Raw genomic sequence first — 26,167 nt, 5'->3', positions numbered from 1 at the left:
TCGCCCAGGCTGGAGTGTAGTGGCGCTCACTGAGTCTCGGCTCACTTCAACCTCTACCTCCTGGGTTCAAGCAGTTCTCTGCCTCAGCCTCTCAAATAACTGGGATTACAGGTGCCCACCACCACATTTTTAGTAGAGATGGGGTTTCACCATCTTGGCAAGGCTGGTCTTGAACTCCTGACCTCGTGATCCACCCCACCCCCCCCCCCCCGGCCTCCCAAAGTACTGTGATTACGGGCATGAGCCACCGCACCTGGCCTGTTTTTTGTTTGTTTGTTTGCAACAGAGTTTTGCTCTATCGCCCAGGCTGGAGTGCAGTGGTACAATCTCAACTCACTGCAGCCTCTACTTCCTGGGATCAGGTGATTATCCCACCTCACCCTCCCAAGTAGCTGGGACTACAGGTTCACACCACCACACCTGGCTAATTTTTAAACATTTTTTTGTGAGACAGGATCTTGCTTTGTTGCCCAGGCTGGTCTCAAACTCCTCGGCTCAAGCAATCCTCCCACCTTAGCCTCCCAAAGTGTTGGGATTACAGGCATGAGCCACTCTGCACCTGTCCTGAATTTGTTTATTAACTCTAAAAGTATTTTGTGGATTAAGATTTTCTACACATAAAATAATGTCATCTGTGAACAGAGATATCTCTGTTTTCAATTTGGATGCTTTTTATTTCTTTTTTTTTTTTTGGTCAGTTGCTGTGGCTAGGACTTCGGGTTCTTTGTTGAATAGAGTGGCAAAAGCAGGCATCCTTATCTTCTTCTTGTTCTTAGGTGAAAAGCTTTCAATCTCTCACTATCAGGTATCACATTAGCTGTGGGTTTTCATATATGGCCTTTATTATGTGGAGGAAGTTTTCTTCTATTCCTAGTTTAGTGTTTTTCTCATGAAGGATATGGAATTTTGTCAAGTATATTTTCTGCATTAATTGCGATGATCATGTATTTTTCACTTCATTCTGTTAATGTGTTATATTACATTGATTCGTTTTTAAAAATTAGAGATTAATAATATTTTTATTTTTTGAGGCTGTTCTCAAATTCCTGTCTTCAAGTGATCCTCCTGTTTTGGCCTCCCAGATGCTGGGATTACAGGGCTGAGCCACCACCGTGCCCAGCCTTGATTCATTTTTGTTTAGTTTAACCATTTTCCCATTGCTAGGTGAATCCTACCTGGTCATGGTGTACAATGTTTTTTAACGTGCTGCTGAACTCAGTTTACTAGTGTTTTGTTGAAGGTGTTTGCATGTGTATTCATAAGGCATGTTGGTTTATAGTTCTTTTTCTTTTTTTCTTTTTTTTTTTGTCACCTAGGCTGGAGTGCAGTGGCACCATCTCAGCTCACTGCAACCTCCACCTCCCAGGTTCAAGCAGTCCTCCTGCCTCAGCCTCCCACGTAGCAGGGATGATAGTCATGCACCACCGCACCCAGCTAATTTTTTTGTATTTTTAGTAGAGATGCAGTTTCACCATGTTGGTCAGGCTGGTCTCAAACTTGTGACCTCAAGTGAGCCACCTACCTAGGCCTCCCAAAGTGCTGGGATTACAGGCATGAGGCCCCACACCTGGCCCATAGTTGTCTCTCTAGTTAATTTTTGGTGACCATCAAAAAAATGCTACGTGAATGCGTTCGTTAGATTTGAAAATAGCTAGACACTTGGGGCCGCTGATAGACATGAACTTGCCAGTTGTTCTGGGCAAGTTGCAAGTTCCAAGTCTTGCCAGTTTACTTTACTTTCTGAGCATGTTCACATTTGCCATGAGAAAAACTTTGGGATTATAGCTCTAAACTAGACCTCTTTTCATCGATCAGGGGAGATCCTTTTGAGATGACCCAGGAGACAGCTTCTTTAAAAGTTATACTTCTTTAAAAGGTGCTGTGGCTCACATCTGTAATCCCAACACTTTGGGAAGTTGAGGAAGGAGGATAGCTTGAGGCTAGGAGTTTGAGACCAGCCTGGGCAACATAGTGAGACCCTGTCTCTACAAAAAATAAAATAAAAAATTAGCCAGGTGTGGTAGTGTGCCTGCAGTGTCAGCTACTTGGGAGGCTAAGGTGGGAAGATCACTTGAGCCTGGGAGTTAAAGACTGCAGTGAGCTATGATTATGCCACTGCACTTCAGCCTGGGTGGCAGATGAGACCCTATCTTGAAAAGGTTTTTAATTTTTAATTTTTATTTATTTTTGTTTTTTTGAGACAGAGTCTCGCTCTATCACCCAGGCTAGAATGCAGTGGTGCAATCTTGGCTTACTGCAACCCGCACCTCCCAGGTTCAAGTGATTCTTCTGCCCCTGCCTCTCCAATAGGTGGGATTACAGGCATGTGCCATCACACCCAGCTAATTTTTGTATTTTTGGTAGAGACGGTCTCACCATGTTGGCCAAGCTGGTCTTGAACTCCTGGCCTCAAGTGATCCACCTGCCTTTGCCTCCCAAGGTGCTAGGATTACAGGCATGAGCCACCATGCCTGGCATCTCAGAAAAGTTTTTTAAAAAAGGTGGGCTCCTACTTGGCTCCATGTGCTAAGGCAGGTACACGTCTCTCTCACTGCAGGTTTTCCAGAAGCCCCACGAGGTGGTAATGGTGCTGCTGATTCAGACCCTGGGGGCCCTCATGCCCTCGCTGCCCTCCTGCCTCAGCAACGGTGTGGAGAGGGCAGGGCCCGAGCAGGAGCTCACCAGGCTGCTGGAGTTCTACGACACCACTGCCCACTTCGCCAAGGGCTTGGAGATGGCACTGCTCCCCCACCTACGTAAACATTCCTTCCTGCCAGTTCTCCAGCTTGTCTTTACTCGCTCTTTCTGAAGCTTCTGGGGCCTGGATGTTTGCCTTTTCAGATGACTGATTTTACAGAAATGGAAGGGATCGGTGTTTTCCTTCTCAGCAGATGTGGAGGGCTTTTCCATGAAAACGTTGCCATCGGGGAAATAGTTGTTTAATATATTTGCCTGGCTCCAGTGCTGCCTGGTTGCCTTACATGCTCCGGGGAGGTGATGGACACCTCTGCGGGGGCTTGGGATATAAAAGAGGCATCACAGTGAGGTAGGGAGACGTTATGGCAAAGAGTTGGCAGCAGATTACACCAGGAGGCAAGTGTGCTCATCCTTCAAAGTCCTCACGAAGCCTCAGACAGTTCACCCTCAAAAGTCAGTTTTAGAGAACAAATAGGCTACAGGGGCTTTTTGTAGGAGCAACAGCAAGTGCCCTAGGGCAGGGGAGCTGTGTTAGGAGTACAGGTAGTTGTAGAGAAAATGGGCTTTCCCCGGTGGCCGACTGAGAGCAGAGCATCCCTTACTCCCATTTGGGTAAACAGCGCCTGGTGTGTGACGCTCTCCAAGCTCTTTCCCATCTATGTTAAAAGCTTCATAAATTTTTAAAGAACACAGATCCCGTGACGCATGTTGCTGTCAAATCAGGAAATTGCTTCAGGAAGGCCTTGTTCTGCTGTTTGGCGGCTGTGTGTCACTGCCTTGGTTTATTTAATAGTTACTCTCTTTAATTACATTTGTGTATAATTGCATTGTACATTCCAGGGAGTGTGTTTATTGTTCAGATTCCTGATGACTCGTCGGTGTTTTTGGCACGCTCACAGGTCAGGCCTTAGTTATGGGAAAGGCCCGGTGGATGGGGCAGCTTCCAAGGGACCGTGATGCCTTTGTGGAAGTGGCTAAAGAGAATTGAGAGAGCTGGGCTAAGGCGAGTTGCCGCAGCACTGTGGGACGAAGGTGGAGCAAGGAACAGCCGTATCCTTCCCCTGGGGATGGATGTATTGGGGAAGAGAACCACTCTTGAGACAGATCTAGAAGTGCTTTGCTAGTCAGCCATGGGACGAGTCTCAGTCTCACCCAGGCTGGAGTGCAGTGGTGCGATCTCCACTCACTACAATCTCCACCTCCTAGGTTCAAGCAATTCTCCTGCCTCAGCCTCCTGAGTAGTTGGGATTACAGGTGTGTGCCACCACACCCAGTTCATTTTTGTATTTTTTAGTAGAGATGGGGTTTAGCCATGTTGGCCAGGCTGGTCTTGAACTCATGACCTCAGGTGATCGACCCGCCTCAGCCTCCTGAAGTGCTGGGATTAGAGCAGGTGTGAGCCACCATGCCCGGCTGGGACTTTAGATTTCTTTTACTTTTTTTTCTTTTTTTTTGAGACAGAGACTTGCTTTGTCGCACAGGCTGGAGTGCAGTGGCGCAATCTTGGCTCACTGCAACCTCCGCCTCCCAGGTTCAAGCAATTCTCCTGCCTCAGCCTTCTGAGTAGCTGGGATTACAGGCACACACTACCACATCTAGCTAATTTTTTTGTATTTTTAGTAGAGACAGGGTTTCACCATGTTGGCCAGGCTGGTCTCAAACTCCTTACCTGAAGTGATCCGCCCATCTTGGCCTCCCAAAGTGCTGGGATTATAGGCATGAGCCACCACACTTGACCTAGATTACTAATGATTCTCCCTGAGGTTTTCCAAAAGAGTTTTGGTTTTTCTTTTAACTTTAAAATTCTTTGGAAACACACACAAAAATAAAAATAAAAAGAGAGCAAGAACAATCCATAAACTCATCAGTCAGAACCACCAACATTTTTTGCTTCCAGTAATACAAATATAAATATACATTGTTCACAAATATTAATATAAATACTTAATATCTACCATATAAATATAAATACATAATATATATTTAACATATACTTCTATGTATTTACATGTAATAATGTGTTATATAATATATACAAAATATCTTAAAATATTGGTTGTCGACAGTCTTATATTTTCATTTTTTGAAATGCTCGAAATAATATAATGAGCATTTTCTTATGTCATTAAATGTTTTCCTAAGACATAGTTTTGTTGTTTTTATTGTTTTTTTGAGACAAGGTCTTGCTCTCTTGCCCAGGTTAGAGTGCAGTGACATTATCACAGCTCACTGTAGCCTTGAACCTTCTGGGCTCAAGTGATTCTCTGAACTCAGCCTCCTGAGTAGTTGGGACCACAGGCACATGCCACCAAGGCTGACTCATTTTTAAAAATTTTTTGTAGAGACAGGGTCTCCTTATTTTGCTCAGGCTGGTCTCAAACTCCTAGACTCAAGCGATTCTCCTGCCTTGGCCTCTCAAAGTGCTGGGATTACAGGTGTAAGCTACCACACCTGGCCAATTTACTACCATTTTTAAATCACTATGATATATAAAACTATTATGAACTGTTTTATACATTAGTTTTTGAGCCTAGCTCCGATTATTCCTTAGGATAAGTTTACATTTGCAGTTGCTTAGAAATGAAAAATTTGAAGATACTTGTCACATTTTGTTCCTTTTTTTTTTTTTTTTTTTTGAGATGGAGTCTCGCTCTCTTGCCGAGGCTGGAGTGCAGTGGTGCGATCTCCGCTCACTACAGCCTCTACCTCCCGGGTTTACGCCATTCTCCTGCCTCAGCATCCTGACACATTTCGTTCTTTAGACCTATTTTTGTATCTATCAGTAGTGAACAAAGGTGCCTGTGCTCCCATGCCCTCACCAGCACTAGACTCTTTTTTTCTCCTGTCATTGGCAGGTTCTTAGACAATTACTAATATATCATTTTAGTTTTTCACTTTGGTTATTAGCAAGTTTGAAAGTTACGTTATAAAAAGTATCTTTTCTCTTTTGAATTGCTTATTCTTTAGCCTGTTATTTTGTTTGGGAGTTTAACCGATTTCTGGTTAATTTGTAAGAGCAATTTATTTAAAATAATATATTATTAATTATATTATAAAAAGTGACAAAAGTATGTATTATAAGAATTAATGATATAGAAATCTGTGACACAAAATAACTCTCCTATAATCCCACTTTAACCACTGTTACAAATTTGGTGCATATACCTGAAAGATCCTTATATAGTCAGGAATTTTTACCGTTGTTTATCAAATATGTTGTAAATATATTGCCTAACTTTTAGTTTTACCTTTAACATTTTCTCTATTATTTTAATAATTAATACATGTACCTAATACAATTCAAAATATAAAAGATTATGCAATATACAGTAAATTTAAAAAATTTAGATTGACTTTATCATTATAGAAAAATCTAGAAAATACAAGGAAGGAAAAAAAAATCATTCTCAACCCACCATTCAGAAACAGCATTTTGGGTCAGGCATGGGGGCTTGCACCTTAATCTCAGCACTTTGGGAGGCCAAGGTGGGGGAATCATTTGAGTCCAGGAGTTCAAGATGACCCCTGGCAACATAGTGAGACCCCATCTCTACAAAAAACAAAAAAATTTAGCCAGGTGTAGTGGCACACACCTGTAGTGCTAGCTATTGAGGAGGCTGGGGTGGGGAGATCTCTTGAGCCTGGGAGGCCAAGGCAGTGGTGACCTGTGGGTGGACCACTGCACCTTAGTCTGCGGAACTGAGTGAGACCCTGTCTCAAAGAAAAAAGAAAAGAAAAAAAGAAATAGCACTTTGGATTCTATACATGTGCAGATTTGATTATTACCACGTTAAACCCACATTGCTTTACCTAATTTCTACAAAACCTTGTAAAATTGGTGCCAGAAATCAAGACCAGCAGACTTTAGCTGGGTGAGTATTGAAGGAGAAGTAGGAGTTAACTAGATGAAGAGGGTAAGGGACGAAGCCGGTCCTTCCAGACAGAGGATCAGCATGTGAACAGAAGGAAGCTTTTAGGAACTGAGAGAAGGCTAGGAGCTAGAGAAAAAGGGAAGGAGGATGAGGCTACAGAAGTAATAATAAAACTATCTGGAGGTAGGGACCAGAAGGAGGTGAGGACACCAGTAAGTAGGCTATTACTTTTACTAATCCCCTGTTGAGACTGTGTCCGAAGCTTTCTGATTCTGAGCCATGTTTCCATGAACATCCTTCTATCTCTGTGTATATGTTGATTTCTTTGAGATGATTTTCAGGAACTGAATTACTGTGTTATAGAATATGCACATTTACATTTTGATATAGCATGTTTTACATTTTTATGTGGTTGAACGTAGGAATTTTTGGAATGCCTGGGCTATGGGGTATCCTTTTGTTTTTTGTTTTTGTTTCGAGACAGAGTCTCACTTCTGTCGCCCAGGCTGGAGTGCAGTGGTGTAATCTCTGCTTCCCGGGTTCAAGCTGTTCTCTTGCCTCAGCCTCCCAGGTAGCTGGGACCACAGGTGCATGCTACCATGCCCAGCTAAATTTTTTTTTTGTATTTTTAGTAGAGACGGGTTTCACAATATTGGCCAGGGCTGGTCTCAAACTCCTGACCTCAAGTAATCCGCTCACCTCGGCCTCCCAAAGTGCTGGGATTACACGCAGTGAGCCACCACGCCCAGGCAGTAGGGGTATCCTGTTTCTGTGAAGTCCTAGGAATATGTGGCATGGGAATTATTCTTCCTGTATTGCCTTTTCTCTGTGGCAATTCTTTTTTTTTTTTTTTTTTTTTGAGACGGAGTCTCGCTTTGTCGCCCAGGCTGGAGTGCAGTGGCCTGGATCTCAGCTCACTGCAAGCTCTGCCTCCCGGGTTTATGCCATTCTCCTGTCTCAGCCTCCCGAGTAGCTGGGACTACAAGCTCCCGCCACCTCGCCCGGCTAGTTTTTTATATTTTTTAGTAGAGACGGGGTTTCACCGTGTTAGCCAGGATGGTCTCGATCTCCTGACCTTGTGATCCACCCGTCTCGGCCTCCCAAAGTGCTGGGATTACAGGCTTGAGCCACCGCGCCCGGCTTTTTTTTTTTTTTTTTTTTTTTAATGAGATGGAGTCTTACTCTGTCACTCAGGCTGGTGTGCAGTGACACAATCTTGGCTCACTACAACCTCCGCCTCCTCGGTTCAAGCGATTCTCCTGCCTCAGCCTCCCGAGTAGCTGGAATGACAGGTGCCCGCCACCGTGCTCCACTAATTTTTGTATTTTTAGTAGAGATGGGGTTTCACCATAATGGGTAGGCTGGTCTCAAACTCTTGACCTCAGGTGATCCACCTGCCTCGGCTTTCCAAAGTGCTGGGATTACAAGCATGAGCCACCGTGCCCAGCCTCTGGCAATTCTTGAACCTGACCTTGACGAGGGTTATTTTTTTTTTTTTCTTTTGGAGACGGAGTCTTGCTCTTATTGCCCAGGCTGGAGTGCAATGGCGTGATCTCGGCTCACCACAACCTCCGCCTCCCAGGTTCAAGCGATTCTCCTTCCTTAGCCTCCTGAGTAGCTGGGATTACAGGCATGTGCAACCATGCCCGGCTAATTTTGTATTTTTAGTAGAGACAGGGTTTCAGTTTCTCCATGTTGGTCAGGCTGGTCTCGAACTTCTGACCTCAGTTGATCTGCCCGCCTTGGCCTCCCAAAGTGTTGGGATTACAGGCATGAGCCACCGCACCCAGCCAATGAGGGTTATCTTTTGAAGGGATTCTTATCCGTGATGGGCCATGGGATTCAGGGGGCTGGTGTCTTTAATAGTGCTTTAGGCAAACCATGTGCAAAGCCCAAATTTATCCAGATATTTGCTGAACTGATTGTAGGAGAAGCTTCCATGAATGATAAAAGCTGCTTAACAAAATGTATTCCCCTCTGGAGATCAAGTGGGGAAAGTTCTAGTAGAGCACCTCTTGATTGTTGCTTTCCCATAGTTAATTTCAGTTTCTTTGTTCATGATCGTTTTACATTTCTGATTCTCTAAAGATGAACACAATCTGGTAAAAGTCACAGAGCTGGTGGATGTCGTGTATGATCCATACAAACCCTACCAGCTGAAGTATGGCGACATGGAAGAGAGCAACCTCCTCATCCAGATGAGCGCCGTGCCTTTGGTAAAGTCGCAGTGCGTCCTGGGGACGCTGAGGAAGCATTCTGTTAGCCAGACTCTTGGCCACGTCTGGGAGAGGGCTGGGGGTTGGGATCTGGGGTGCTGAAATACGGGATTTAAGCACTCATGGGCTCTTGTAATCCCAATATAAAACGAGTCCGTATATTTGCTACCAATTTTCTGTTGATTGATGGATTGAAACAGGGTCTCCATCTGTCGCCCAGGCTGGAATGTAGTAGTGCAATAACAGCTCATTGCAGCCTCAACCTCCTGGGCTCAAGTGATCCTCTTGCCTCAGCCTCTTCCTGAGTAGCTGAGACTCCAGGCATGTATCATCATGCCTGGCTCATTTTTGTATATGTTTTGTAGAGAACAGGTTTTGCCATGTTGCCCAGGCTGGTCTCAAACTCCTGGGCTCAAGCAATCCACCCACCTGGGGCTTCCAAACTACTGGAATTACAGGCATGTGACAACCTACCGGGCCCTAGTTTTCTATTTAAAATCCCCAGTGAAGGTTTAAACAAAATGAGAGGCTTAAATCTTTTGGGGATAAGTTGATTATCTCCCTGGTTTAGTAATTTCTTATTAAGACTGTCTTTTGTTTAAGGAAGACATGCAAATGGGCACAGGAGCTTAGCACTCATGGGCAATGTTGCAGGGGCAGGTTCACTATGTGGGCATGAAGAGTGGAACTGAGGCCATTTCCATTTCAAATATTATTCTGTTTTCAAGTCATAAGGTTGTCTAGCATGAGGTGCATTGACATTTCAGAATTGATCTTATAGTAGTTCAAATCTACTGCCTCTCAACCATTTTCTTGTTTTCTGAGGATATACCTAGAAAATCTGTTGCACTTCAGTGCCATACTTGCCCCTGAAGGAAGGAAGCATTTTCCTTTTGTCTTATTTATTTATTTATTTTTATTTTTTTTGAGAGGGTCTTGCTCTGTCACCCAGTTTGAAGTCCAGTGGTGCCCAGGTTGCTGTGCAGTGGCACAGTCACAGCTCACTGCAACCTTGATCTCCGAGGCTCAAGCGATCCTCCCACCTCAGCTTCCCAGTAGCTGGGACTACAGGTGCACGTCACCACGCCAGGCTAATTTTTTGTAGAGATGGGTTTTCGCCATGTTGCCCAGGCTAGTCTCAAACTCCTGGGCTCGAATAATCTGCCCACCTCTGCCGTTCAAAGTACTGGGATTACAGGCTTGAGCCACCACACCCAGCCGCCTTTTGCTACATTCTCTGGAGCTTCTGATATGGAGAATTTGAATCCTAGCTCAAGAGCCAGAGGGAGAGATACCATCTTAATAATCACAGAAAAAGAGGAAAGCAATGAAAAACATTAGGATGAAGTAGACAGACATTTGATCATGCTTTTCTGCTAGGAGTGAATTTTCATGATCCCACTGATGACTTAGACTGTTCTCCCTTGATTCAGGTTCTAGAGGAGCGTTCAAAGGTTGGGACTATATTTCTGACATCGTTATTAAGTGATTTTACTACAGATGAGAGGGCTTGGAGGTCTTCCCCTATCTCAACGTCTGTTCTAAAGCCTGACATAGCTTTTGTTTGTCTGTATTTGCTCACCAGGAGCATGGGGAAGTGATTGACTGTGTGCAGGAGCTGAGCCACTCTGTGAACAAGCTATTTGGTCTGGCGTCTGCAGCCGTTGACAGATGCGTCAGATTCACCAATGGCCTGGGGACCTGCGGCCTGCTGTCAGCCCTGAAATCCCTCTTTGCCAAGTAAGGCTGGGGGACTGGGGACCAGACGGGCCACATTGGAGCACTGTTTGTCCCAGTTAAAAATGCACATGTTCTGTATTCGTTCTCTGAACCCTGGGAAACACTTGCACCTGAGCCCAAGAGGATGTTGTTAAGGATATTCACAGTGGCATTGTTTGTAATGGTGGAACATTTGAAACAACGTAAATGTCTACCCATTGGGGAAGGCTACATAAGATGTGACATATTCATATGAGGAAACTTGTGCAGCAGTTAAAGTATGTTAAGGAAAAAAAAAGAAACCTTAGACAAGTTAAATTTAACAAAGTTTATTTGAGCAAGAAAAAGGATCTATGGCCTGGTGTGGTGAGTCACACCTGTAATCCCAGTACTTTGGTAGGCCAAGACAGGTGGATTGCTTAAGCTTAGGAGTTCGAAACCAGCCTGGCCAACAAGGTGAAGCCCTGTCTATGATTGTTCCAGAAATACCGAGCATGCCTCTGTGAACTGTGGAGGCTCCTTGGACCCAGAGCTCTCTGGCATTGCCATCCGGCATCCAGCATCTCAAAAGTAGTTCCTCGTAGACATTTCATCTGGTGTGGCCAGATGAGCCCAGATGTGTTCCTACAGAAAAAGAAACATCAGACTGGGTGCAGTGGCTCACACTTGTAATCCCAGCACTTCGGGAGGCTGAGGCGGGTGGATCACTTGAGGTCAGGAGTTCGAAACCAGCCTGGTCAACGTGGCGAAACTCATCTCTACTAAAAATGCAAAAATTAGCTAGGCATGGTGGTGGATGCCTGTAATCCCAGCTACTTAGGAAGCTGAGACATAAAAATCACTTAAATCCAGGAGGCAGAGCTTGCAGTGAGCCAAGACTGCGCCATTGCACTCCAGCCTGTGCAACAAGAACAAAACTCAGTCTCAAAAACTAAAAAATAAATAAAAATAATACATTTCCATATTAAGCATTCAAACTGTACAAAAGTATACCTGGAAAACCCAGGCCATCTTCTCTAAAAGGGAAGATTTTGAAGTTACCAAAATAGCTGATGCTTATAAAATTAGGGAAATCAGGTTGAAGCTAACTTGGGCAGGGTTCAAGTGGCACATTGTTCAGTAGTGAGGAGGGTTTGGGAAAGGGCATTAAGGGAGGCAGGGGCAAGGAGGACAGGGCATGCAGGGGAGGCAGGAGTAGGTTGGCCTAACTCAAACTAGGATGAAGTATAGAGTATAGCGGCCAACTGGTGGTTCAAGAAGGAGGAGTGTTAAGACTGTGATGGTCACAGGAGCTCTGGACACTTACTAGTGGGGACCTTGGAGATGATAGTGCTCCTCTCAGTAAACTGATGATGACAATATCTCCTTTCCAAGGAGGTTGTGAATATTAACCAAAAACATACCATTAAAGCCCCTAACACAGTGACTCTGACGTGGTTGACAACTGGAAATGTGTATTGTGAGAAACAGCTGGAGGGTTTGAGGACAAAGATGATGTGATGAAAGTGATGCTTTCCTCTGAGATTTTTCATGACAAACTCATTTAGAGTTCAGGATCGACAGATAATGAACTAGAGAAAGCATTTGCTTATAGCCATACCTGAGAATAGTGGCTAAACACAACTCCTCCTGCAGGGTGCGACTGCTCTTTCTGCAGAGCACATGGATGTTTGCCATAGTTTCGGGGTTGGTGACACGGTTGTTTAACCTCCCATGGCTAAAGCACAATCGTGTTCCTTAACGTTCCCCTGTCGGTTTGTCCTTGAGGCCAGCCCCTCTCCCTCCTGGGACTTACAACCCTAGGAAGCTTTCACCTCTGTTGATGCAAGGGGAAGGTGTTGTCAGTGGGACTCTGTGTTTTGTAGCTTTCCGCCTGAAAGCCGCTTCTTCCACTTGGTGGCCTATGTCTCCACTGCATGGACTGACCTTTTGGGACTGTGCCCTGGGTCCTCACATTTCACTTTCCTCATTTAGATCTTCTGTTTGGGAGGGGCAAGCAGCAAGGCCTCTTGTGATGCATGCAAATGTCCCAGGTTTCTTAGCTTTCAGAGGACATGGGGGTATAAGTATGGGGCACACACTCTGTTCTCCCAGAGCTTAAAGTTGAGCAGCAGCAATAAGCATCACACAGGCTATTTCTTTATCTGGAAACAAGGTCTTGCTCTGCCACCCAGGCTGGAGTGCAGTGGTGTGCTCATGGCCCACTGCAGCCTTGACCTCCTAGGCTCAAGCCATGTTTCCACCTCAGCCTCCCAAGTAGCTTGGACTACAGGCACATGCCACCATGCCGAGCTAATTTTTGTATTCTTTGTAGAGACAAAGTTTTGCCATGTCAGCCAGTGTGGTCTTGAACTGCTAGGCACAAGGGGTCCTCCCACCTCAGCCTCCCAAAGTGCTATGATTATAGGCATGAGCTACCACACCCGCCTAATTTTTTTGTTTTTTTTTTTTTTGGAAATGGGTTCTCACTGTATTGCCCAGGCAGGTCTTAAACTCCTTGAGCTCAAGTGATCCTCCCTCCTTAGCCTCCCAAAGTGCTGGGATTACAGGTGTGAGCCACCATGCCCTGTCTAAACAAGCTGTTTAACTACAGTGTTTTAGATGCTATGAGGGAAAAGTAGGTGTGTACAGTGAGAGCAAACAGCGCAGCATGTGAGGGAGGATCTCCTGGCTTTGAATCCACTTTCATGCTTCTGTCCCATTAAAGTCAGACCCTTGCCAGCTGTGAAACTTTAATCTCTGTGCCACGGGTATTTAAATTTAGAGGATGAGAATGATGCAGAGGTACCTGGGATGTCACGACCTTCCTTACGTTATGCCAGGTCACAGTCAGTTATTACCTTGGGACTGTGATGTTTAAATAGTTCTTCAAACCTGCTTTCTCAGAAATGTACTTATCTGGATGAGGGGGGATTTATCAGCATCATTTCTCACCTGGTTGCTCCCTGGAGTCAACTTCACGATTATTCCTTCCTTCTCTTCTTGGGCATCTCTCTTAGAAACTGCTCAACCAGGTGGTGAAGACAGTCTTGCCACATAGAGAAGACCTTTTTGTGGTCAGAGGTTTACAAGCAGTTTCACTCCTCGGTGGGAGCCTCTAAAGATGCTCTCAAGGCCATTAGCAGTTTGTCCAAAGCTGTAGAATTCCAGGTCTCTTTAGAGTTGGGGAATCGATGGTGACCTCCCTACCATTTTCTTCCCTTTCCCGGCAGGTATGTGTCTGATTTCACCAGCACTCTCCAGTCCATACGAAAGAAGTGCAAACTGGATGACATTCCTCCCGACTCCCTCTTCCAGGAAGATTGGACGGCTTTTCAGAACTCCATTAGGTAAACCGGGGGTTGTAATTCAAGCTTGTTCCTAATGTAGTCAGCATAAACATGCATGATATAGTATATAGAAATGACAAATATGTTTGGAAGGGGTTCATTGTTTTTTTTTTTCTTTCACTGCCTTTTTAAAAAGCAAATACTCCAGACTCTAAACACAAACCAATAAATAAAAACCCAACCCAAACTAACCAACAAAAAGACTCCTCCAGCTCTTAAGATATTTTTTAAAGTTCTTTACAAATGCCTCATCTCCGTTAATGACTTAAATTTTTTATATTTGATGTGAGATTTTTTACCCCCCCTTAGCCTAGTTTTTATAGACCTAAAATAACTTAGGGCTTATGTACTAGAAAATGCACAGGTGTTTGGATCCTGTTTCTGGATCTGAGAACCATGGTACATGGTAGTAAATGGTTCCAGGCAATGCTATTTGGCCTGGAAAAGGTCATTTAAGAGTTCAGTGAAAGGGCTGGGCTTGGTGGCTCATGCTTTTCATCCCAGCACTTTTGGAGGCTGAGGCAGGCAGATCACTTGAGGTCAGTAGTTCGAGACGAACCTGGCCAACATGGTGAAACCCCATCTCTACTAAAAATACAAAAATTGGCCGGGTGTGGTGGTGCATGCCTGTAATCCCAGCTACTCGGGAGGCTGAGGCAGGGGAATTGCTTGACCCTGGGAGGCAGAGGTTACAGTGAGCCGAGATCCTGCTGCTGCACTCCAGCCTGGGTGACAGGGTGAAACCCTGGCTCAAAAAAAAAAAAAAAAAAAAAAGGGTTCAGTGAAAGGAACTGAGGTGACCCTCTCAAGTGTTTGTTGATGGCCAGATTCTGGAATAGCCTCTGTGGCCTATGGGCCACTAGGTAGACACCCTATTTTGCCCCAGGCCCTGAGGCTTGGTGGAGGTTCCATCAGCAGTTGCCTGAGAAGATTTGGTCCTTGACATGTCCAGCTGGAGAGCATGGACTGTTGGCCCATGGCCAGGTTTGACCTATGGACATGTTTGATCATTGCAGTTTTTAACAAGTGGATTTGTTGCCAGTATTTAAAAGCTAGATTTAACATGATCTGGATTTCTAATGTCACCTAAAAAATGAGACGCTCAGGCAACACTGGGCCTGCATTGTCATAGCCACTGGGGCTGGCAGCAGGGGTCCTTGAGAAATGGCACGGGTTCCCTGTTGTGCGGTGCTTCTCTCCTCTCCCAAGTAGGCTAACAGCGATACAATTAGGCTCTCAGACCACTTGGGAGAGAAGAGAAGCACCATACAACAGATGAAAAGCAGGCTGGGCACGGTGGCTCACACCTGTAATCCCAGCACTTTGGGAGGTTGAGGCAGGTGGATCATCTGAGGTCAGGAGTTCAAGACCAGCCTGGCCAACATGGTGAAACCCCGTCTCTACTAAAAATAGAAAAATTAGCTGGGCATGGTGGCCCACACCTGTAATCCCAGCTACTTGGGAGCCTGAGGCAGGAGAATTGCTTGAACCTGGGAGGTGGAGGTTGCAGTGAGCCAAGATTGCACCATTGCACTTCAGCCTGGGGGACAGAGCAAGACCTCGTCTCAAAAAAAAAGCAATCTGGACATTTCTTTTTCTTAAAACCATTCCTCCTGGATATATTTTCCCAAGAGAGAAATGGCCATTCACCTGGCGCACTTCACCCACTTTCACGTCTTACCTGACCCTTGCCCGTGACACATGTAGTTCTCAATGCGGTGGCCCATGCCAGAGCAGACCCAGACCCACCCAAGGCTGTTGGGTAGATCCAGGACCACTCAGGACCATTTTAGATTATTACCTCCCCTCACAGGCTCTGTTCTGGATTTTATTTTGATGAAATTTAATGTTCTATGGGTTGATAGGTACAGCAAACCACGATGACACACATTTACCTATGTAACAATCCTACACATCCTACACATGTATCCCGGAACTTAAAATAAAATAAAATTTAAAAAAAATTAATGTTCTAGATGCTAACTGTATCCCTTATCACCCGTGGTGGTTTGGTATTCTGGAAAATATTATGCACAAGTTTGTTCTGTTGCACTTAAGGGAAGTGGCATATTTTACTTTCTCATAAACTTTTCTTACGATGGAATGCCTCGATACCCTGGTGATGATGGGCACTTTTAGAGAAAGTTAAAAGTTAACTAGACTTACGATGTTTTTAATCCTTGGATTTGTCCTGACATTAAGAGTTTGGTGTTGAAGGACTCAGCAGCTGGGAGTTTGAGGCTTGGCATAAAATGACTTGAAAATTAAAGGATCATTCAATATGGATATGATGGTCATTTGGGCTTATCTCTGAGAAACAAATGGATTCATCTTCATCTGCCTTTCATATCATCAGGGAAAGATACTTCTAGTACCAAAACATTTTCTATGTCTGGGAGCTAACAGGCATCTAACAAATATTAAATAATGCATTTAAAAAATTTTTTTTATTTTAGATACAGGCAGGGTGTGGTGACTCACTCCTATAATCCCAGCATTTTGGGAGGCCAAGGCAGGCAAATCACTTAAGGTCGGGAGTTTGAGAGCAGCCTGGCCAACATAGTGAAACCCCGTGTCTACTAAAAATACAAAAATTAGCCAGGCGTGGTGGCGGGTGCCTATAATCCCAGCTACTTGGGAGGCTGAGGCAGGAGAATTGTTTGAACCTGGGAGGCAGAGGTTGCGGTGAGCCGAGATCACACCATTGCACTCCAGCCTGGGTGACAGAGCGAGACTCAGTTGCAAAAATAAGTAAATAAATAATAAATTTTAGATATAAAGTATCTCTACCCTGTTTTTCTCAAGGACAAATCTGAGTATTTTGGAAATGTAAAATTATTTAAGGGACCCATGGATAGAATTGTGCTTTCATAGCAGAGATGCCATTGACAGTGGAGGTTATTGGAAGGGACCAGCATTTTCTTTTTACATTAATGACTAATGAATGAAACATTTCAGGCCAGCAAATGTTTAATGGCTTTCCCAGAACGAGAACTACCCAAAGGAGCAAATAGTTAGGATTTTTATGAATAAGACAAATGTTTGTCCAGTAAAGGTCGGCATTCCAGTTACTTGAACTTGAAGTGCTTTTTGTTTTGTTTAGGATAATAGCCACCTGTGGAGAGCTTTTGCGGCATTGTGGGGACTTCGAGCAACAGCTAGCCAACAGGTAGGAGAGAGGAGTCATTGTCCTCTAGACCCTGGGGTTCCTGATCAGCACGAGCTTGGTCTAGTACACAGTACAGCAAGGACAGCATATGGCAGATCTGAAGGCCACAGGGCTGGAGAGCTGTCTGTACCTAGATACAGCGTGTCATGATTGTCATCATTAAACTTTACTGAGCACCTAAAAAGGGCAAGGCTTTGTCCTATTGGCAGGGGTCATGTAATTTTGGTTTGATATGTTGGTTTCAGCCTAAATGAGGAAACAGTACATCTTGTTTCCAAATTAGGAATGGGCCGGGTTCCAACTGCGTGTTTATAAATTAGTTGTTGGGACTGAAAATAAATTTCCATATAGAAACGGTGTGACAAGTGGTGGTGAAGTCTCTTGGGCCAGCCTTCAGGATCGGCGTGAACTTAGGCAGCCTGCCTTCTGGGTCCTGCAGTCAAATTCCGTGCTGCTGAAGGGCTGTTTGTCGAAGGGGAGTCTCTGGGGTCTGCCCTGGAAAAGCTTGTTCTACTCTCTTCCTCTCATCTCATACCTGCCAGGGCTTTTATGTTGCCCTGAGGTGACCTCCTTCAGACAGTTTTTCCCTTCAAGGGGTTCTGGTTTCCCACATTTCTTTCTTTGTTCCTTTCAATGAAATCTCTCGATTCCCTTGGTATGGCTGATGCCTCTGTTCCTTAGGAGTAAAGGGGAAGAAGTCTGTTTGATATAGTTGTTTGAGGGATCAGCAGCAATTCCTTAACCTCCTTCTTGGGTGATTCTTTATTGCCCTAAAATAATCTCTGGGTGATGGAATTTTTAGCAGTGGTACAAAGTGAAATGAAAGCACCACTGTTCCAGAAGTAAGTAGTGGGCTCTAGGAAAATACAGAGGAGCCATAGAAATCTCCCTATATCTTGCCCAAGCTGCCCAGGATGAGAGAAATCTCTCAGATGAGATTTCAGCTCGGCCTTGCTTTACTCAGCCCGTAAATCACAAAATGATTCCTTTCTGCAAATAAGTGATCATAAGAACTGGGTGGCCAACGTCAATCTTGTCATTGGAGCAGCCCAGCGCGTTCTGACCTCTTGCCTCTGCCACCCGCCTGTTGGTGGGGAGTGGTCCTTGGTAGGAGTCTAGGTGCTGCAGGTGAGATTGATGGGGAGATAAGATAAGCTTTACAGGCGCCTGCCACACACACTGTGCAGCCTTTCAGCCAGGAACACAGATGGTGACTGTCCCTTTCCAGGCTTAGTGCTTCCAGGATGACATCATCTCCTTCAGGAACTCCCTTGGATACACCCAGGCTGTTCTTGACTTGAAGCTCAGCCAGGCTTTCAGCCTCTCTGGGCTGCAAAATACAGCCGAGAGAGGCCCATCTTTTATCTATTGTGTCCCCATTCATGCTCCTAACCAGTCTCTCCTTACCCTTCAGAATGTAATACTTGACTTCATTAAGAGATTGAGGAAAATCTGTGTCCTAGGAATTACCATTTACTTCATTTACATTATTTACACATAGTCCATTGTATGCCTGTGGCACTTCAGTTTTATTCACTCCTGAAAGTCACACAATTTCTGTGCTGGGCATTCAGGAGCGAGTAGGAACAGCAGCAGCTGCTCCCACTGTATTCTGCTATGAGCCTTTCCCCATAAGGAGAACCATCACAAAAAATCTTGGACTAAAGACATTTGGTGGTCTCAGAAATGATGGAAAACAAAGAATCGTGAGAAGAAATGGCCAACGAAGAGCACAGACCTTCTTCAGCAACTTGCCCCTACCTCCTGCCCCACCTCCTACCTCACTCGCCTCTACCTTCTGCCTCGCTCACCCCCTGCCCCCTGCCCCACTCGTTCCTACCTCCCACCCCACTCGCCCCCTACCTCCCGCCCCACTCGGCCCCTACCTCCCGCCCCACTCGGCCCCTACCTCCCGCCCCACTCGCCGCCTACCTCCCGCCCCACTCGGCCCCTACCTCCCGCCCCACTCGGCCCCTACCTCCCGCCCCACTCGGCCCCTACCTCCCGCCCCACTTGGCCCCTACCTCCCACCCCACTCGCCGCCTACCTCCCACCCCACTCACCCCTATCTCTCGCCCCACTCACCTCTGTCTCCCACTTTACTTACGCCTACCTCTCTTCCCACTGGGCCACAGCTTCCCTGGGCTCTAAGCTAGGTCTTGGGGATATCAGATAATTAGACTCAATCCTTGTCCTCAAAGAGCTTAGAGATTAATGGGAGCATCCAGCATGTGCCAATATGCTGATTGCTGTGCCAAGAGAACGCAATGTGCACAGAGGAGGGAGCATTACAATTCCATTGGTTCCCTCAACTATGATGAGTTATTGTCCACTTCTCAGCCATGGAACTTGTAAATTTATACTAGATTTCCAAAACCTGACTGTCTCATTGAACTGTCCCCCGAAGACCTGGTCACCAAAGCCCGGGTCACCCGTCCTTCAACAGTTGTAGAGTTCCTGCCACATACCAGGTGCTGTGCTAGTGCTAGTAATTCACAGATGAAGAACACTCCATGTTTTGTCCTCACCATCCAGTTGGAGGGAAATGAGACAGCATGTGTTAAATGCAGAACAGAAGCAAGAGCCCTTTGGGAGCTCTGCCATTGGTTGATGGGGCAGAAGGCTGAAACCTCCCGGGGTCCCTAAGGCCTCTCCTCTGCCAGGCCTTTCTAATGCCCCTGTGATGCACTATCTTTGGGAAAAAGCCAAAATCAGATTTGCCTTCTGGGAAGATCATTCTGCTGACCCTTAGGAGGACAGATTAAGTAGAACTTCGAGAACTAGAGGAAGGGAAACCAGTTAGTTGGAAGCCTGCTGCAATCCAGGCAAGAACTAGTGAAGATTAGAAGTAAAGCAATGGCAGAGACAGGCCACAGTTTGACAGATAAGAGACCCAACCAAAGTTACTGGTTGGCTCAAGCAACAGGAAGAATTAACTTGACCTTAATGGCAGAGGCAGGTAGCTGCTTATATCAGCAGTGGCTCCTGAGGAAGATCCTATCGCTGGGATTTATTTGCAAGTACAGGCACTTCTTGACCAACTCAAGGATCTGTTTTTGAAATAGTGAGTGCATCCTAAAAACTGGTATGTCCAAAGCAATGTTTTCATAAGAAATTACAGTAAAGGAGAAGGCAGGGAATTATGTCTTAATGCGGTTCTCCTAGTTACAAATGTTCATGTAATTCTGTACATATTTAGACGGGTAGGATGGGTGGTAAAGTTGGGCTCAGGAAAACAGGGTGGAGGTTAAGATTCCACTTCCCCAGCAGTACAAGGGGTGGATTATCATATGGAACCTCCTCTAGGCGTTTGTCTTTCTCAAAGAGTTTGGAAAGTGCCAGCCTCAATAATTCTCTCTGTAACACCTAAACCACAAAAATAAACCTCCCTGTGCCACCGAGCACAAACACCACGCAAGCTCGGCATGTAGGACAGGCGGGTCCCATGGGTAAAGAGGCGTGCAACGAGCTGCTGTCAGTGTTCTCCAGGAGCCAGCCAGCTGCTATCCTGCCTGGCGGTCTCTCTGATGGTGGTGCTGGTGGCCCACCCTGGCGTTTGTTCTACACCCTGATGCTCATATAGCAAGAAAAGTCTCCACAGAAGGTGCACAGTGTTCCAGACTAAACTGAGAGCTGCCCCTATGTAGGCTGTTGGTCATATTAGGGAGATGGCATGTTCTGGCACTGTGAGTGTTAAGCAGGAATAAAAACACTGGGTTTTTAATTGTGCACCTGAGGTCCAGCTCACTCCTCAATGATGAAGGGCATCCTTTCATTGCCTTATAAACTGGACCTTAATTCAGTCTGTCTCATGAAGATATCTTAAAATTTAGTAAGGGCAATCTGACTGCTCCAAGAAGAAAGTTCCGTGCATATAGCTCAGGGTATAATGGTCATTCCTTTCATTACAGAATTTTGTCCACCGCTGGGAAGTATCTATCTGATTCCTGCAGCCCCCGGAGCCTGGCTGGTTTTCAGGAGAGCATCCTGACAGACAAGAAGAGCTCTGCCAAGAACCCATGGCAAGAATATAATTACCTCCAGAAAGATAACCCTGCTGAATATGCCAGTTTAATGGAAATACTTTATACCCTCAAGGTATGAGGCCAAATAGATGGCATTCTTGCAAATGAAAGGCTTCCTCTCATCACTCCCCTCTCCCTTTCCAGGATACAGGCGGGCCCTGTGTCTGGCCCTGGGCTGTGTGTACCCTGCTACTACTTCTCTGTCTCATTTCTGTTGAGGTTTTAAGGAGCTAATATATTAAACTTGAAACCCATTGTGATACAGATGTAGAAGTTAGAAGAGATGCATCTTTATTACTGATAAAAGCCAGGTTAGAGAGTGTGGCTTTAGGCCGGATGCAGTGGCTCACACCTGTAATCCCAGCACTTTGGGAGGCCGAGGTGGGTGGATCACCTGAGGTCAGGAGTTTGAGGCCAGTCTGGCCAACATGGTGAAACCCAGTCTCTACGAAAAATACAAAAATTAGCCAGGTGTGGTGGCATGCACCTGTAGTTCCAGCTACTTGGGAGGCAGTGGTGGGAGAATCACTTGAACCAGGGAGGCACAGGTTACAGTGAGCTAATATGGTGCCACTACACTCCAGCGTGGGTGACAGAGTGAGACTCCATCTCAAAAAAAAGGAAAAAAGAGAATGTGGGTTTAGATCTGTGGCTAGGGGGACTTGCTGTAATTCACCCCAGAATGAAACTTGTCAGCCAGTCAGGCAGAGCTGGATAGCCCCTGGCCCTATTCAGGGTCAGCCTCCTGAGAGGGAACCAGATGTGTACTGCTTGCAGGCAGGCAGACCTGTAATAGAGGACCCCAACCCAGGATACCAGGAGGAGCAAAAGAAGTCACTCCTCTTTCCCAAGGGAGGAGCCAGGCTGCAGAGTCACCAGGCGTCTACCCAAGTATAAGTGCTTCCGCATGGGACCATGAGGACTTGGGGATTGGTGTTCCCTCCTGGTGTTTTTCTTTAAACTCTTAGTTTGCCTGCCATAAAGCTGCCCTTGACTTTGAGCTTTGGGCCCTTGGGGTCCAGGGACAGGAGAACTTCCTAACAAATGGAATGAGTCACACAACTCCCCAGGAGTGGCCTCCAGGGTTATAAGAAGACCATGGACATCCTTTGCAGAACCATCCCCCTCCCTCACTGGTCTGGCTTTAACTTCACTCTTGGTGATAGACAGATGAGACATTGCTGTTCCTGGAGCACCAGATGCAGTAGAAAAAAATTTTTTTTGAGATGGAGTCTCACTCTGTCACCTAGGCTAGAGTGCAGTGGTACGATCTTGGATCACTGCAACCTCCACCTCCCAGCTGCAAGCATTTCTCCTGCCTCAGCCTCCTGAGTAGCTGGGATTATAGGCATGCGCCACCACACTTGGCTAATTTTTGTATTTTTAGTAGAGACAGGGTTTCACTATATTGGCCAGGCTGGCCTCGAACTCCTGACCTCAGGTGATCTGCCCGTCTCAGCCTCCCAAAGTGCTGGGATTACAGGTGTGAGCCACCCTGCCTGGCCAGATGCAGTAGAAAATTATCCAGGGCCTAGAGCTCTGGAGTGAACTGCACAGGGGGCCTGGACATGTGTGAGGCTTCAGTGCTATTCTCCCAGGGCCTCCCCATCTCTTTGCACCTTGACCCATCAACTGGCTGCATTGAGCTTGACAAACACTTCTTAAAGCAATTCTGTAAACTCATTCATCCATGCTTCTGTGATTAGGTTAAAACAACTCTGTTTTATCTTTATTGCTAATCTGATTTATGTCTGTTGTAATCGGTTCATTTATAATAGCAAAACTAAGGTTACACTTTCTATCTCTGTATTTTCTCAGGCTATTTGGAATTCCTTGGGACTCATGGAGGTTGTACATACTCTGGCTTTCAGCCAAGTGTATTTGACCAGACCTCCCTGGGAATTAGGGCTCTGTCCATCACTCTGATTTATATGTGAAGCTTCTGATCTTGCTTCCCCCCTGTTTCCTACCTCCTCTGTCCCTGAGGGATGGTCACAGGTGAACTTTTCCTAAACTGAGAGTCTGTGAGCTCATGTTAGCCCAAATGCATCAGAATCACCTGGGAAAGTGAATTTAAAATACAGATTCCTGGGCTCCAACCCCAGTGAACTCTGATGCAGTAGTTCTGGGGTGGAGCTTGGGAATCTGTAATTCAGCATGTTCCACAGGGGGGCACAGCCGGGTTTGGGAACCACTATTGCATAGAACCCCCAATTCTCCTGTGAGTTTTCAAAATGGTTAACTAGCTAATACTTGGGTTGGGTTTCGGGCCTAACAACTGCCTTTTGCATTTTCTTGTCTTAGGAAAAAGGGTCAAGCAATCACAACTTGCTGGCTGCACCTCGAGCAGCGCTGACTCGGCTTAACCAGCAGGCCCACCAGCTGGCTTTCGATTCCGTGTTCCTGCGCATCAAACAACAGCTCTTGCTCATTTCCAAGATGGACGTGAGTTTCCCATTGACCGCATCAATTTCCCCCGGGTCCTGCCTCCAACTCAAGCATATTGAGTGTGGGCTTACGTGTTCCAAGAGCTTTGGGAAGATCCCGCTTTAACTCTCCCAAGCCGGAAAGAGCCACTTTCCAATTTCACCTCATTGCTTAGCATGAATTTCTTATCTTTATTGTAGTTACTCTGATACTTTATTTACAGAAGGTTCTCAGGATTATTAAAATTGCTTGATTAACTTTCCCCATTTGGAGCAGCGGAGAAGTAAGAAAGATTATGTGCCCCTTCGTAGGTTAGACCAGGTCAGAAGAGCTAATTGTCTTTTGAGATTGAATTATTTTCACACCACGCGAAACATTTCTGGAGAATTGGTTCTGAAACTTTACTCAGGGGAGTGCCTTATCAGAATGGATCTTGTGTTTTTGAGGGGGCTTTGGAGGGCTCTGTTCCTTTCTTTCCTTGATACCTTTTCTGTTTGGCTGTTTCTACAATCGACTCACCTTCCTTTCCTCACACCCTCTTCTCTTTTCTAGTTGTCCAAATTATTTTTCAAGGCATTGCCTATTAGTTCTATTTTCTCTACTTGCTGTCTTTTTCTTGCTCCAGATCTTGTTACTTTCCTTTTGGATTACTGGGCGGGACAATCCCCTGGTTAATATATCTTACTGACCTTTCAAAGTCATTTGGATTCCAGTTATGGGCCTTTAATAACCAAGAGATCTTTTTACGAAATGACAAGAACTCATCTGGCAATATCAAACGTGCTCTGCTTTCTGCCACCGTCTAGAAAGCCTGCAAGGCTGGGAGTCCAGGGCTCCTGCATGGTCTCAGTCAGGCCTTACCCCCTCACTGGAAGTCAGGATTCCCACCCGTGAAAGGGTCAGTTAAAGGACATGATCATGAGGTTCCTTCCACCCTTGAAGTTTGTGATTTTCACTCTTTATGATTTTTCTGTGCAAAATGCCACGAGATCTATTTCAATCAGATTTTGTATTAGTAGCACAGAAGGGGATATAAAGTGGAAGAGAGATGTAGCAGAAGTGAGGTGGGTGCCATCACGTGGCTGAGTTATTCGTTCCTCTCTGAGCCTCCGTTTCCTCATCTGTTTGATGGGGATACAGTAATTCTCATATAGATTGGTGAGGATTAAGTAAGATTTTGTATATTGATAGAATTTAGCATCGCACTGGCTACAGAGTAGATGTGTAATAAGTGGTAGTTTTCTTCCTTTCTATGATTCTCATTTTTTAGGAAGAATGACTTACTTGATTTTTTAAAAATAAAAATTGTATAGGCATTTATTTTTAGAAACTCAAGCAATACAAGAAAATACACACACAAAAAAAATCTAATAAATACCTTCAAGATCCCACCATCGAGAAATAATCAGTGTCAGCAATTTGATGTCCAGCAACCCAGACATTTCTCTCTGCATGCCTATACATGTTAAAGGCTGAGTGGCCATCAGTAGATAGATCTATAGGAAGAAATGGAATTATACTATAGCGCTGTTTTTAAGAAAAATAAGATATGCACAATATAATTTTATTTGAGTTTAACCAGAAAAAAAGAGACACTAAATGAAACCAAAGGAATTATTGAACTTGAGAGATTTTTCTTTTCTTTTCTTTTTTTCTTTTCTTTTTTTTTTTTTGAGACTGAGTCTCACTCTGTCACCCAGGCTGGAGTGCAGTGGCATGATCTTGGCTCACTACAACCTCTGCCTCCTGGGTTCAAGTGATCCTCCTGCCTCAGCCTCCCGAGTAGCTGGGACTACAGGCACCTGCCACCACTCTGGGCTAATTTTTGTACTTTTTGGTAGAGACAGGGTTTCGCCAGGTTGCCCAGGCTGGTCTTGAACTCCTGATCTCAAGTGATCCACCCACCTTGGACTCCCAAAGTGTTGAGATTACAGGCATGAGCCACCAAGCCTGCTGGAGATTTTTTTTCCTTCTCCACAAAAGATACTCATTTCCCAGAAGCTCTCTCCAAGGTTATGAAAAAAAGATTATGAAAACTATAAAGAGATTGGAGTTACCACTGCTTTTTGTTAATCCTGTTTCCGTTGCAGACAGATACTGATACGTATGATCCACTGAAAGACGAGGGGATTAGCTTTCCTTGTCTCTCTCCTCTCCCCTCCCCGGCCTCCAGATTGGGTTGTTTGTATTATTTTTATTTTGTCAAAGCTGACGGTACTGACTTTCTGTTCTGAAACCTCAGTGCTTCCCGGTTTAGTTCTACATTTAAACAGGGCTGGTGCTTCCCCCGTCCTTTTCCCCCTACTTCTGCATTCCAGAGTTCATTATGATGGAGTTCCTGGGTGCTTGGTCCTACCTTCTCGTTCCGGCTTCACCGCAGCACCGCGGGCCCTTGGGAATGGGTGCAGGTGGCTTTGGAGATTAGGAGTAGCGCTCCGAGAGCGCCAGCACACAATACCAAGGCAAACATTCCGGCCTTAAGGATTTGAAAATTAAACCCTGGTCATCAAATGTTTGTTTTCAGCATTTGCTGGTAAATTCTATTGCCCTTTTATATTCCAAGACTACAAACCAACACTATATTTGATTTCAAAATAGATTATTGAAGTTTACCTATTTTACCTGGTGACAGATGGATAGAAAAGCTCATTTGAAGGATGCTTTAAATAAATTTTGAACAATTAAAAAATGACCTGCAGCATTTCCCTATTGC

The 26,167-nt window shown here is 45.3% G+C and overlaps 1 protein-coding gene across 2 annotated transcripts in view; it reads left to right on the top strand.

The window, feature by feature from the left end:
- The window catches only part of COG7 (component of oligomeric golgi complex 7), a 65,636-nt gene that overhangs the window by 26,972 nt on the left and 12,497 nt on the right, over nt 1-26,167 (top strand). For both annotated transcript variants that reach the window (XM_010358214.2, XM_030925390.1), the window contains exons 7-13: nt 2,558-2,756; nt 8,658-8,785; nt 10,371-10,525; nt 13,717-13,833; nt 16,937-17,002; nt 20,914-21,100; nt 23,332-23,472. In XM_010358214.2, the coding sequence (XP_010356516.1) occupies nt 2,558-2,756; nt 8,658-8,785; nt 10,371-10,525; nt 13,717-13,833; nt 16,937-17,002; nt 20,914-21,100; nt 23,332-23,472 (993 nt within the window). The remainder of the gene's footprint in view (nt 1-2,557; nt 2,757-8,657; nt 8,786-10,370; nt 10,526-13,716; nt 13,834-16,936; nt 17,003-20,913; nt 21,101-23,331; nt 23,473-26,167) is intronic.

Source organism: Rhinopithecus roxellana, chromosome 20 (assembly GCF_007565055.1).
Source record: "Rhinopithecus roxellana isolate Shanxi Qingling chromosome 20, ASM756505v1, whole genome shotgun sequence".
Taxonomy (NCBI): Eukaryota; Metazoa; Chordata; class Mammalia; order Primates; family Cercopithecidae; genus Rhinopithecus; species Rhinopithecus roxellana.
Note: the sequence above shows the minus strand (reverse complement) of the source record. Positions and strands in the feature narration are given on the sequence as shown.